The sequence below is a fragment of the Hippoglossus stenolepis genome, chromosome 1 (assembly GCF_022539355.2).
Source record: "Hippoglossus stenolepis isolate QCI-W04-F060 chromosome 1, HSTE1.2, whole genome shotgun sequence".
In the NCBI taxonomy this organism is placed as follows: domain Eukaryota; kingdom Metazoa; phylum Chordata; class Actinopteri; order Pleuronectiformes; family Pleuronectidae; genus Hippoglossus; species Hippoglossus stenolepis.
Window position 1 is genome coordinate 286293 of NC_061483.1, and position 14554 is coordinate 300846.

Consider the following 14554-nt stretch of genomic DNA (forward strand, 5'->3'; position numbering starts at 1 on the left):
ATCTGTCAAGCACCGAATGCATTATATTAATATATTAACAAGCAGTGATCAAATGCAGTATGGCTGTGTCTGTAGAGCTGTGAAAACCAGACATGTACTATCTCAAAGGATTCACACATTTGTCTTTCTGACTCTGACGGTTAGCTGCAGTTTGGATGTAATGTGACGGACCAGCCACAAGTTGACCCTCAGTGAGACAGTGACTAAGAAAACATAACTGGATATAAGAAACTTACCACTTACAGTCAGTGTTTGATCTTTGAACAACATCAAACACAGGATAATGATAATCCTGTAGTCAGACCTCATCTCTGCACTGGGCCTATAGCAGTGACTATTAGGGCTGTAACGATGTGCAGAATCCACGGTTCGGTTCGGACCTCGCTTTTTTTTTCTTTTTCAGTGGGGTGTAGTGGGTGCGTAAGAAGCGGGGGAGGGAATTTCTGGAAAAGTACTAAAGAACATGTTGGACTTAACTTCACATAAAACTACGTGAGTTTGTGTGTGTGTGTGAGTGTGTGTGTCTCCCCCAGTCTCAACGTCCAGTTCAATCCGTATATTTATAAAGTCTGTTTCAATCTCCCCACAAGTCCAACACAGTTCAGTTCAATCCAGTTCAAACAACGAAAAACAGATACAAGAAAAATAATCTGCTGCGGGTTGTACCGCAGATCTTCATACACCAACAACTCAGGAGAGTAAACAGAAAGAGAAACGTCCGTGTCGCTTCAATAACAACAGCGTTCATATATACAATATGTTCAGGGCATCACGGTAAATTCGATGGTCAAGTTGGTCAGTCAGTCGTTCATAAACCGGCCGGCAGCTCCAGGGAAACTCCATAAGGAATTAACAGTCCACCTGAGTCCGGCACCTGATTCCCTCCCGACTCTGACTTCAGACAACACGCAGACGTTACAACGCACTTTAGTCAAAGTAAAACAGACGATTCTGTCTGACCTCCGCACTCATTGCTCTGAAGATACTGAAGATACTGGTCACTTCTGTGTTGGCTCAGATGACGAAGGGCTGTGATTGGATTGAAGTGTGATTGGACACATACACGCAACAGGCTGCACCTGCAGCGTGGGGAGTTCGTCTTTGTGTATCGTGAACCGAACCTGTGGACGTCTGGACCGCGGTTTCGGTTTTGGTTCGAGAATCGTTACAGCCCTAGTGTTTATGTGTAAATTATAACAACACATGAAGAAGAATGTAAAAAGGCTGAAAGCAAGAAAAAGAGAAGAAGTAGCCTTGATGTTAGACTGTGAAGGAGCCATGAGTCCTGAAGCTGGGTTAGTAAGAGAGGAACTATTGATTAATAATTCAGAAATAACAAACGGGAAAGATAAGTGGAAAACTACAAAGAGAAAAAGAGATTACGAAATCGACCATATCGGTCTTTGTGCCCCTCTATGTCAGTGCTTCAGAGGAAGAAAGAGATGTTACAAAACAGGCAGAGATTGACAGAAGGATAGAAACCAGGACGTTCTGCGCTCACAGAGAAAGAAGAGAACCGTTGGCTTCTGAGAGGGATGAAGCAGTAAAGATCGACTGAGGGAAAGAGAGAGAGGTCAAGGGTCACCTGTTGAGTTGTGATATTAATCTAAACCCAGGCCGTTTTTCCTCAGTCCATGGCTGCTGTTCCCTTCAAAGACAGAGGAAAAGCAAGACAGATAAATTCACTGGGTGAAAGGAGCGAGCCCTGGCTCCTGCCGTAAAGTTTAGGAAGGAGGAAAAATCGGTAATAAAACATGATGTATTTGTGTTGGCACATGTGAGGAAAAGAGAAATGACACTGGCAAATTGTCATAGCAGAAATAGATACAGCAAAATACAGTTTTAAATTTGAGGAAAATGAAAAAAAACAAATGACAGAATATAAGTTAATAGCAGAGTGAAGAATGAGTGCAGACCAGGAACCTGAGGACCAGTCACCAACGTTCTCTCGTTTCTAATGGGAAGAGAAAAACCGGTGCAACCCAACCAGCTCCCTGAGGACTTCAGTGCTCAGAGAAACAACAAGTGGATGTGAAGAGTCCTTGTGGAGGCCTGAGACCGTGAAGTGGGAACAGTGAACCAGTGGATTGTTCTGGAGCGTTCTGCAGGACAGGGGTTGGACTCTTTGACTCCTCCTGGAGGTACAAGCACTGTTTTCTTACACTAGTCTTCAAAGAAGAACTCAACTGAACCTTTGTAATATGTATTTATCATTATCAAATCATTTATCATATTTATCAGATGAGACAAAACAAACAGCTGTCACTCATGAAGTGCAACTCTCAACAGAGATGAGAAGGAATTGAGATGGCTCACTCGTCATTTTTCCAGTAAACACTTTTGTATGGAGCTGATGGTGGAAATAACTAACGAGTGAGGCATCTTGTTTCTTTTCTCATCTCAGTTGTCAATTGAATTCATGATATTTTCTCATTCCTAGACTTTTACAATATTGTTAATATAGTCAAACAAATCAATAAAACTACATGAAGGCTTTCAAATTGAGATGTGATCGCTCAGACCACATTCAGCAATGCATCCTGGGCCACTTTGAAGGATCGTTCACTGTAAGAACACAAGAAACTCGTGTTTTTGCGCCCGTTTAAGCAACAGTTACGCTTGTGTTACGCAATATCACCAGTCTCTTTGAGAACAGGATGCACATTTCTCCTTTCTCTGGTATTAATGCCTTTCTTCATCATCTATCTGCGATGGGAAAACATCAGAGAAAGTCACACTGTGTCCTGCTCATATAGTTCAGTTATAACACAGCGTCACTCCTGCAGCTGGCTGACAGTGAAACAAACTGAAACAGGAGTTTAAAGTGTGGCAGGAACAACGTAATGGTAATAATGGACATTTACTGACTAAATTCTGAGTAGGATTCAGTCCTGTAGGGTTTATTTACATATAGGGTAAAGGTTACTGGTCACTCAGATCAGCCCAGACGCATGTTAATCAGGCGTAAACAGGACCATAGACCCAGTGATCGGGGATCGGTCGATACTACTTCAAACGATCTGAGATCGGCACCTGAAATCCGGATTGGAACACCCTTACTTTTTATATAAAAAAGGAGCCATCAAACAACATATCCCAAAGAAGCAGAGGAAGAAAATTGTACATTTCTCCCCATGGAAGGAAAAACTGCAGAGCAATCTCCAGGGAGCCTGGTCTGAGCTTTCATCCCGAGAGAGGCTGGTACAGGAATAGCAGGCCAAAGATGGGTGAACAGAGGAGGAGGAGAGCGTGGGACTGGATTGAAGCTGTGACCCTGTAGCAGATGATCTCTAAAGGGACACATCCAGGCCTGCAGGTCTGATGCATCAGTCACCCCCAGGAACCAAACCCCTTCAAGTGCATCTCTTCCCAGGCACCAGCATACAGTGATATTCTAACCCATTTCCAAGAAAGCACTACCATGAGTGGGCTCTAGAGGACAGATGGTGGATATCCAAATCATGGCCCGACTCACTACAGATGGACATAAGTTGGGAAATCCCTTCATTTCGTAAAAAAAACCCCAGCTTGACCAAATCTGGAGAAGATCTGTTGGCCGGGCTGCTGCTGAGGAGCAGTTAGAGGCTGTGTGAACAGCTCTGTTCCTCTGCTTTTCTGTCATGCCTGACCATCCATTCATACTGACCAAATGCTTTTAGGGTTTAATGTGACAGAGGAGGAGACGCTTCACCAGAATCATCTCAATACAAACACACACCAGTGAGGAAATGTGTTTGCACTATGCCAATCATCAGTGCCGGAGAACGTGAGTGGCTGATCACTGGAGTGAAACGGTTAAAAAGCTGTGTGGCTCTTCTCCAGAGCTGACTGGCGTTAATGCACTGCAGATGTGGTTGGCGTTGTAAACACTTACCGCCCCGCTCTCCCCTGAGACGGACAGGAGGGAATCTGCTTCTCACTGCAGCACAACAGCTTATCGCCATTTCCCTGGACGGATCTAAAACTGAGTCACTGCTTGCTGATTTTGAACAAGAGGAGAATGTTTTTTAAATACTCTACAGAGCCTCTGTTCTCTGGCAAGACTTCAGCTGAAACACAACACTGATGTGCAGCCCTTTCTTTTTAACCACATTTACAACCTACAGTACAAAGAAATAAGCAGGAATCTATTTAAATAGCTGGAATGTGATCTTTTCATTGAGGAGCTCAGCTTGAACCCACCGTCTGAACAAACATCAATAAGTTCATAAACACCAAACTGCATTAGGGTTTTATTGATTGTAGAAAGATGAAGTGGTTACAGGAAAGTTTGTGGTCTATTATCCAACTGGACTGTATTTTTATGTCATAATCATTTTAATGCTCTAACTTTGGTCTTTTCTGTGTGACTATGTGACCATCTTTCTCTATTCACTTCTTTTAGATACTGATACTCTGATACTGATACTAAAGAGAGCAATAAGGATTATGAAAGAGAAGTAAGGAGCAGTCTTTAGAAAAGATAACATCTAAATCAATATTTTAAAAAGTGAGTCATAAGCACACATAATTAACAATAATCTAAAAGACTATGAAACTAAAATTTGTATTAGTAGACATTAGATGCTTGAAGCTGCCCCCACTGTCTCTGCCAATGACAGTAAAGTTGGCTATCATTCACTGCAGTGGGGGAAGTTTATCCCTGTTACACACTGTGACAACAATCTGCTGCAGGTTGGAGCAGGAGGCGAAGCTTGGCCTGCAGAGACTTGACAGAGCTGATGCCAGTCACATATAGAAATATAGAATTCTATGATGGAAGAGAAGAAACTATGAACAAGATGAGCATGACTAGAATAGACATAAATTGTGTGTTATTTTACATCTTCGCTACGATTAGACCATGTACAAGTTCCCACTACAGATAGATTCATCATTTCAGAGGTTCACTTCATGGAGACTAACCACGTCTGCACATGGTTTCATGACAGAAGTTTATATGATGTGATGCTCACTGTTTGGTTGAGGAACGTGGTCTGAAGCCAGGCTGCTCAAATTAAACATGAAAGTCTGCATTCAGTGCATGGTGCCACATGGCGCTTCCAGAAACACCCACTCTGAGAACACTGACGTCTGGTTGCTCCATGAGGACGTTTGTCAGCCAACCTGTTTTGTGCTGTCAACAATGATGAGAGGGCGTGGGCCCCGCTCACTTCTACAGTACAAGCTGTTACAGTACGCTCCACTGAGCCTAGAGAACGTCTGTGCTGCGAAAGAAGAAGAAGAAGAAGAAGCAGGGAGACTGGCAGCCGGCCAGAAGCCAGCGTACTAAACACAAATGTCCAGAGAGTGAGAGGGGAGGAGCCTGGCTGAGCCATTTTATCACAGGACCATAATTCACTCCCTTGTAAACACTGGGGAAAAGCTGTCTACCCAAACACTGACTGCTCTACGAAGGCACAACCAGAGCTGGGAAACTAATCTTGGTCGGCTCGTCAGGCCTCGTTTTCCAGCAGGTACTACAACTGAATCTCAGCTAAGGGGGAGATTCTGCACCACAAGGCAACGATGCTGTGACAACATTAAATCCAATAACAGCAGGACTACTGCTGTTGGCTATGACCTTTAGAGCAAAAGGCTATCTGTCAAACACCTTTAGTTAGATGCAGGTTTCCCAGGGCTAACACAGCATCCTGATACTTGAAGCATTTCTGCAGAAACAATGACAGCAACAGCTCTGACGTCACACTGCCTCGGTGCCGCTGAGTGTTTGTGCCTTGATAGTAGTAGGTAGAGAGAGAGGTTTGAAACAGGAAGCACGCTGGCAACAGGAAACAGTTCCTGTTCTCATTAGAGTAAGTAGAGAAGACAATGACAGTCAGCAGCTCGAGAGATGCACGACTCACCTTCTCCAGTTGTTGTCCGGAGGTGGGGACAGGTACACTGCGCCATATGGGGAACTCTCCATGTGGGGTTTGTTAAGGAAATTATCAGAACAAATACAGACTCATGACTTTGATAGAAATATGTTTTTTCTATCATAATTGAAATCATCACAAAGAAAGAAATAGAAGACAACAAGTATATCGTACATATCTGAAACTGATACGTATTAACACTGACATCTAAAAATAAACCAGGCTGGGTTCCAACTAGAGATCAAAGGACTAATGCATGCCATAAACAGGAGGATGAGAGTTGAACATATAACAAGAGAAGAAAGTTCTGTAACCACATTCTCATCAAAGCCCTGAAGTGTAAATCTTCCTTTTTCAAACACTTAATGAAACAAAGACATTATTATCTGATTTACTGCTGAATACTGACGCAGAGTTCCTGACATTGTCTGGGGGTGGGGGTTTGGTCTGACCCACAGTCCTTGAGCTCGTCTGAAACAGGCTGCTCTCTGGATCGCTGTTTTGGGTGGAGAGTTGAAAATGTTGACCGATCAACAAAAACACATTATAGCAGAGATTAGCAGGCGCATAAGGCCGACCAGCGTTCTGCAAAGCATCTGCTCAGGCCTTGGGCAAATTATTATCAGTAGTGAGAGAGATTTACAGAAACTGAAGACACACCATCACTCATTACCTCTCAAACAAAACACAGGATAAGCAAAACCACACATATACAAATTGTAGCGGAAAGGGCAGAAGTGTGGTGTCTGCAGACAGCGAGAGAGGGAACTATCCTGTCCAACTGGTTCGCTGAGTAGTTCCACATCGATCAACAAGCTACAGTCAAAGTGGGATTAAGCCCAAACAGTGTCAATGAATGAGCGAGCATTTCTCTACACAAGCAGTGAAAGTAAAACTGGGATACAACTCAAAAATCCCTGTGTATTTTAGTCAATCAGCCACCAACCACATTTCCTCTTTCATGGCACTGTGATTGGATAAGAGACACAAACCACCCATTTTTATTTTCAAGACGCTGCTCTGCTCCAAGTCATCATTTAAACCACTTTCCACAGTTGAAGATGGTCTGTAGTTTGACTTCTCAGTGGCCCCAAATAACAGCAATGCCAAAAACGTTTCTTTCAAAGTTTAAATGATTGTAAGTTTATCAGCCAACAAAAAAAAAAACTATATTTTAGCTAAATCTTTACAACTCGCTTATTTTATGTGGGGTATATGACCACATGATGGTTCTGTCATTTGTCCTTGTGTGGATGAGAAATTGACATATTAAACATTATCTACATAACTTGGAAACTAAAACCCTTCAAGTCTGCCTGTTTAACCCCCATGACTTCTAACGTCTTCTGTAACATAACTTCTATAGACTGTATAGAATATGATTTATCTCCACTTCCTATCATACAAAAATGAAACAAACGTTCTGGGTGCGGCTGCCGCCCTCTTGTGCTCCTGACGTCATTTGGAGTTGTGAGCCTGTGTCGTAGTGACCGTGAAGTGGAACCTTGGTATGGAGTCCCGCCCATACATGCTCTCGACCTTTCTATGTAATACTAAGATGAACAGAATGAATGTGTTAAAATAAAAGCACCTGTAAAGGAGTGATGTCCTCCTTGTGAAAACTGCTGACAGGACAGTCCTGCCACAGGAATGATTCAGAATACCCAGAAATAGCCTTGTCCCAAAGTTAAAGAGGAGTTTTTAAGGGTTTTCAGTTTGATGCCCTAAATGTGGCCTGTGGTTTATTTTAATTAATTTCCAAGGTTTATTGTACAATAAAATATGTCAGTAAAAACCACAATTCTTGATTCTTTATTTAATATTTTATGTGTCTTTAAAAAAGTGGTTTCTAACAAGTGGCTAAAAGAAACTAGCGAGGTTATTTGGGGACATTAATCGTCAACATTACTCACTAAATCGTCTTTGACATCACAGTGATGTAGTTCGCATTAAGGCTTCATGAAGATTATCTTGCTGAAAACTACGTGTATCAAGAAACATAAACTTGTTTGAAAGAGACTCCACTTTGTGTAATCATCACAATTAGATGTGGAAAAAGCTCACTGGCTTCTTGTTGAGGGAACGAGGGCGATGCTAACTTGGGTTAGCCACAAGAACCCCAGCAGCACCGTGTTTTGGCACCAACTACACCGACAGTCTCAACAGTGACCTTCGCACCATAATGATAACACCATCGATACACAAGGAACCATACAGTCTGAAATCTTCCAAATACAGATGAACCAACTGCTTCTGTTGTGACAGTAACAACAGCAGAAACATACGTGCTTCATTACAACTCATATTCACAACGAACAGAAACATTTAACACAGAGTTTCGTTATGTTTCCGAAGTTAAATACGATTCTATCAGATACGCTTTGAGGGCAGATGTCAAAACATTCCTGATAATTACTGTGAAATAAAAAAAATGCTAAATTAGTGATGACAAACTGATGAGTAATTTACGATGAATGCATCTGCTCTGCATTTGGGTCAGGCCTTGTTCAGGCACTCACTCTGTGGCTGGCAGGGCCAAAACAAGATCATTAAAACACACGTTGGAAATGTAACTGAGGAGAATCGGGCTAACCCAAGAAGTCATGTGCCAAAACAAAACAAATCACCTGACCAATCTGATGCTGTTCCAATAAGCAGTCAGAAAACTGTCTGTGGTCCCAAACTGCTGAAAACACCACGAACATCCACGCTCACTAACAAGCCTCTGGTGCACCGTCTCGTCCTGTAACATTTCCTAATGAATTAGTTCTGTGTCTGTTGTCCTCATTCCTAGCTGTGTGTCTATTTATGGGTAAGTACACCAAGATAATAGACTAGACTCAAAATGCTTGAGTGTGGACAGTGGACACATACTTTACATACCAGAAGTCCATTCTGATTCTGGTTGTGGGAGTGCTACAGCCAAACTCCAGTGGCAGTTCATGCTGTGTCGCCTTTTAAGTCATGACATCATATGATAAGAGCTCAGGAAGTATATTCTACTGGAGTAGTGAGTCCATATTTATTCCATTGTCTTTTATGTGGCACATACTGAAATATCCAGTAGACTATCCAGCACTGTCACCTTGTTATATTGTGTTAGCTGCAAAGAGCAATAGGTTTATTAATAATATTAATGATAGTTTAGAACCATAACCAACTCTTGAACAGGTGCCCAGTGAAGTCTCTTGTAAACAAAGTTGTGATTACATTCTCCACAACATGCTGTGTGCTATAACAATAAAGTGCTTCATTGCCATCAGTGCAGGTTACATACATGTTTCTGTCTGTAGAAACAAGTTTCAATTATACTGTCACACAGTTCTGACAGTTTTATTTTGTCATTGTACCTCATCCAGTGACCATTATGTTCTGCTTTTGTTCTCATTGTTATGCACAGAACAATGTGCTGGTCTGACATCACACACTCCTCTTGAGCTGTTACACGGTGACAGGTCGACTCTGACTCCAGGCAGGAAATGAACAGATTATTAAAACGCTACCAGGTGTGTTTCATGTAAATGTGACATACAGGGTGTGACTCCAGTTCAGGAAAGTTAATCTCTGTCCTATAGAGCGCGACAGCCGGTTCCTGAAGTAAAAATCTCTAATAACTATATTAAGGTTATATATCATATCCATATATTATGCTGTGTGTGTATGGATTTATGTACATATCACATGCTAGTCATAAATACATATCTGGGTTATTACCACTCTATTGATACTTTATTATTACTGCTATTACATTATTATGAATATGCTGTGCTCGTATTATTATTGCTATGCTATCACTGTACATTATTATTATCAACATTATCATCATTTCAACATAACGTTATCACCACCAGTCTTTGCACACCAGTATCACTTCTCCTTTTGCACCTTATATATTTAATCTCCCATTCTGTCGTATAGTGTGTATTTGAACTTTGCACCTTGTGTATTTCTTTTCTTTTTTATCTCGTATTTTGTTGTATTTTGATATTCCTGGCAGCTATGATGATTTAACTTCCCTCCGAGGATCAGTAAAGTAATCTAATCTATCTATCTATCAGCTGTGATCAGCTGTTAATGCTAATGTTGGCTTTATACTGATAGACTCACATCCAGCCTGTTTAAAACCATATAAACACAAACCTCCATGTAAGAGAAAAAACACAACAGTAAACCTGGAATCGATTAACCTTTCATGGTGATGACATCATGACACATTGTGAGATCTCCTACTTCCAGCACTAATGTACAGAAGGATATCAGCCGTCCGTGCTTGTCGATGGGTCGGCGATGGGGAGAGTTGATTCGGTTGGGGCCCCTGTGAACCCTCTCGACCAGCCCATGGTGGCGGGTCCCTCTGGTGGAGTCCAATCCTGAAGGGAAACCCCCCTGAGACAGAGACAGGAGGAGTCTTCTCAAACCAGAGACATAAACACTGTAGTTTCCACAGGTCGGCAGGAAGAGGAGAACGAAAGCATCGACACTTTGACAGAGATCAATAGAAACCTTAGTTGTACATGCAAAAAACTCCATTTAATCCGTATCCAGTCCAACAACACCTACAGACTGTGGGATTTCACTTATCTTATGAATTAGCACTCTTGGGATCACATCAAATTTGATGTACGATGATAACAGCCACAGAATCGTGGCTACGATGCAAGCCCATGCATCCATTGTTTTTTCCGGTGATTACAAAGATCACCTCTGAGAGTCTCGGGGGTTAGGAGATGCCAGATGACGAGAGGGGGGGTCCACCTTCGAGAGGTCGCCAGCATTTCACTGGGCTGACATTTAGAGACTAACAACCATTCACTCCCATGGTCAATTTAGAGTCTCCAATTAACCTAACCCCCATTTTCAAAATAGGCTTGTTGCTAGGGCTGCACCTATCGATTCTTTTTTATTACTCGATTAATATCATAATGAATTTATAGAAAATGTACTTAAGAATCTTCTCTTAAATACAAACAAATCGGACAGAAAACAAAGTATGCACTGCGAGGCATTATTCCAGGACAAAAAACAGCCCAGTCTGAACTGCTAATCTGTTTTTTACAGTCCCATACAAAATCTCTCCCGAAGAAAATCAGTGCAAGAGGTTGTTCCATTCAATAAAAGGAATATATCAATCTGCATTAAGCTGTCCAACAACATTAATGAAGACCAAAGTTAAATTCAAGCAACTTTCTGGATCATCGCGTGCCACCTTCACAAATTTAAGACATATTCAACCTAAATAGACAATAACAGAGAAAAGAGGATTTCTTGATGTAAATCTATCTAATCTACAACACAGCGTAAAAGACGTATCGAGACCAGACAAGAGAGGGAGACTCACCCAGTCGTCAGAGCAGCTCATTGTGGGAACTGTTGGTTTCTCGATCCTTTTTAAGGTCTTGACCTTCTATGTAAAGAGCCTTGAGAACATGTATATTATGATTTGGGGCTATACAAATAAAATTGAATTGAATATATCATGGAAGAAAGGTCAACATCAACTACTTTCTGAGGACGTAGCAGAGCAACAACACAGTCCCCATCTTTGGCTTTATTTCAATAGGGAGTTTGCTGGAATTTCAACCAACTTTGAGCCATTACAATATCGACAGTATATGACAAAGAGCAATGATTAATTTCCCACGTGTTGCCTGGACTGAGCTCCCTGGCTGTGTGCTACAACTACAACATGCACTTCCACATTTTATTCTACATTTCTACACCAGTTAGAACAACAGGTAGAGGAACATAATCCAATAGATATAGAAGAAAACTATATGTGTATTATATGAGCGGAGGAACTACGGCGTATGGAGGAGGAAGAGGCCACCGCTGCCAAAAGGTGGCACAAGGACATGAGGAGACATTTCCTTCTGGACAATGTTTTACTCTCACAAATCTTTTCTTGCTTTAACTCCTGTTTTTAGATGAGTGTTCTTTAATTGTTTTTGAAGTCCGAGTGGTTTAAGTGAAATAGCCTTTGAACTATATTAATATAACATGAGTCTCAGTTTTACACAGATACAATCGGAAGAAATGATGGGAACTTTATACTTTTTGGCCAGAATGTTCTATTCTTTTGTTTTTTGTTCCTTCCGACTGTATCACAGAGTGGATATTTTGCCTTTGTGTAATGTAAGCAGTTAGAGCATATCTGTGAACATATATAAAATGTATCTGATCTCAATAAATGATTATAAAGTGTGGTGATCAAGTGGCCATTAAGTGGAGGTAAGCGCTCGCTCTCTTCGACTTTTGCTTCTAATACAGTCAACAACAAAGTGAATATAGAGTAAAATCCTCATTTGAATGCTGATCCCGGGGACATTGCTCACAAAGTGCAGGCTTTAAATAAAGTAAAAAGTCTGAGTAGATCACATGAAGTACTCTACATTCATTTGATTGAATTAGGTCTAACGAGTGATTATCATCAAGTGTAATCTAGACGCCGTGTATTTTGTGGAGAAGCTGAATGGACTGGATCAGTGAGGGGGTTTGATTTCTGGAGCTGGTCACAGAGCTGCACTTACTGCTCTGCCTCAAAGGGCCTTTCTCTCAAGTAACAAGGACAGCGTCACCTGGACCCTGTATTCCAGCAGAGCCAGGTCCTTGGAGAGCTGACACAGATACAGACTCAGGGCTGTGGAGCAACACTAGGAGATCACATACAGCTCTGCTTCAGCCAAATCTTTTATTTCATATTTTTTCGTCAGAAACTCGTCTGAATTATTTAAGGCTCTCAGGAGAAGCTTGTTTGCACTTCTGAAGGTCCAGTGAAGCGATTTACTGTTTTTCTAGTCAACATTAGAACTGAATGAGAATAAGACCCTGAATTTTATAGATGTAATCTCAAGGTAAACAGAGTTTTAAAGACAGATATTCAGCTTTAGTTTTACATCAAACATCATTTTGCTTGAAAGAAATCATCAAAGAACATTCATATAAAATAAACTCCACTAATTACAACACCAGTTTATCCGTAAACTCATGCTCAGACTTTGTGAATAAAACACCACCTAGTAAACTGGTAGATTATTTTACTACAGCACATTTCTACTATTTACCTCATATTCCTCCTGACAGAGGATCAAATGATTGTGATGAATAAGAGAATATGAGATACTTCTGTAGTGTGTTAGCCTCTTATAACTCAATTAATGCTTTAACTACGAGGGCGCACATACATCTGCCAAGGCTAATGCTAATGCTATCTCACCATAGTAAATAAAGTAAGAAACCATTCCTGTATCCGTCCGTTTATACGGATAGATTCCAAAAAGCAGTGAGTTCTTCCTTTGGTCAAGCCCCACCCCTCCACCAAATTTCAACAATTTGCCTTTTTCTTTTCTTGATACCGATTCACATACCTGGACTTTGTGTATTAGTTGATACCGAGGGCCGACCTGATACCAGAGCATTTAAAAAAGATATCGCTTAATCACAGCAACTGCTGTTTTGGAACAATGATGAAGAAGTGATTTCTGGGAATAGAAAACTTTATCTGGGAGAAACAAATTTACCAAAAAGACGTGGTATTGGAGCATAGTTTCGCCGACTGGCATTTTCAGCAGTATCGGAGGCATTTCTGAAGCTGGTGGTAACGGAACATCTCAAACACATGCTGATGGAAACATAACCTCCTTGATGGAGATAAATATGGAGCTGTAAATTCAGTCTAATGAAATTCACTGCACTAACCCTGGAATAAGAAACACTCCTGTCAAAGCTGGAGAGCTGTTATGCTGTTATATATATATACATATATATATATATATATATATATATATATATATATATATATATATATATATATGTTATATCAAGACCTGGACTAAATCAAAATCCTATGTAAGAAAATAAATATGTAATTTGGTATTTCTTGAAAACTGTAAATTTGCCTGAGAGAAGATTAAACAACTGGAAATTTGGCTGAATGTCTAAAAGAGTTGTTGATCCATGTGTATATTTTGACTGTGATGAGATCTCACCTGAAACTCATTGCTGGTGTTGCCGATCTGATTGACGTTGGGCAGAGAACCTCCGTAGTACTGAACCCGTGGCTGGCACAAACGTAGCTGCTGGATTTTCTGAAACTGCACCTGTCAGTTAACAGTGAAACAAACACAAAACACACACACAACTGTCAGAGGTAATGATTTCTGGACATGCGGTCTTGTTGTGTTAAGAACACACAGCTTCTGGATGTAAATAACAACTGGTGCAGGTTGGGGTCTTGCTTTTACACCATTGTCATTATTTCTCACTAAAATTGTGAAGCCGTTTTTCCTCAGGTGTCAGAATCCATCTCAACCCACTCCAAGCTTTTCCCTTGTGGCTGACACACGGTGGTTCAGACCAGTAAGGGTTATGTGTGAGGGGGACTAATGGGAGATACAAGCGAATCTTAAGCCATTTACAGACATGAACTCCAGAAGATGTCAGCAAAAAAGAGTCAGGACTTCCTGCAGAAAAAGGACATGGTGAGTAAATTCCACTGCAGAGATCACGTGTTTTTGCAGCACATCGACACCGGCGTCTGCCCTTATTACCAAAAACTCTTGAATCTCGTCTCCTTTCCGAGTTGACGTCTTCATAGAGGTCTTCTTCGTGTATGGAAGGTTGGGTTCCAAAGGTTCCTATACAGCTGGTACCTACTAGACCGAAGGACATCATTTTGATGCCCGAGCTCGGTACTGAAA

General features: G+C 41.2%; 2 protein-coding genes across 3 annotated transcripts in view; both read right to left on the bottom strand.

Annotated features, from left to right (window-relative positions):
• LOC118105716 (ras GTPase-activating-like protein IQGAP1) overlaps positions 1 to 14554 on the bottom strand; it is a 331334-nt gene that overhangs the window by 284314 nt on the left and 32466 nt on the right.
• The window catches only part of crtc3 (CREB regulated transcription coactivator 3), a 33853-nt gene that overhangs the window by 13170 nt on the left and 6129 nt on the right, over positions 1 to 14554 (bottom strand). Inside the window, exons 2-5 of one of the 2 annotated variants that reach the window (XM_035152277.2) lie at positions 13844 to 13954; positions 10116 to 10244; positions 5847 to 5908; positions 1586 to 1648 (exon numbers count right to left, since the gene is read on the bottom strand). In XM_035152277.2, coding sequence (XP_035008168.1) covers positions 1586 to 1648; positions 5847 to 5908; positions 10116 to 10244; positions 13844 to 13954 — 365 coding nt within the window. The remainder of the gene's footprint in view (positions 1 to 1585; positions 1649 to 5846; positions 5909 to 10115; positions 10245 to 13843; positions 13955 to 14554) is intronic. The other variant, XM_035152284.2, reaches the window with a different exon arrangement.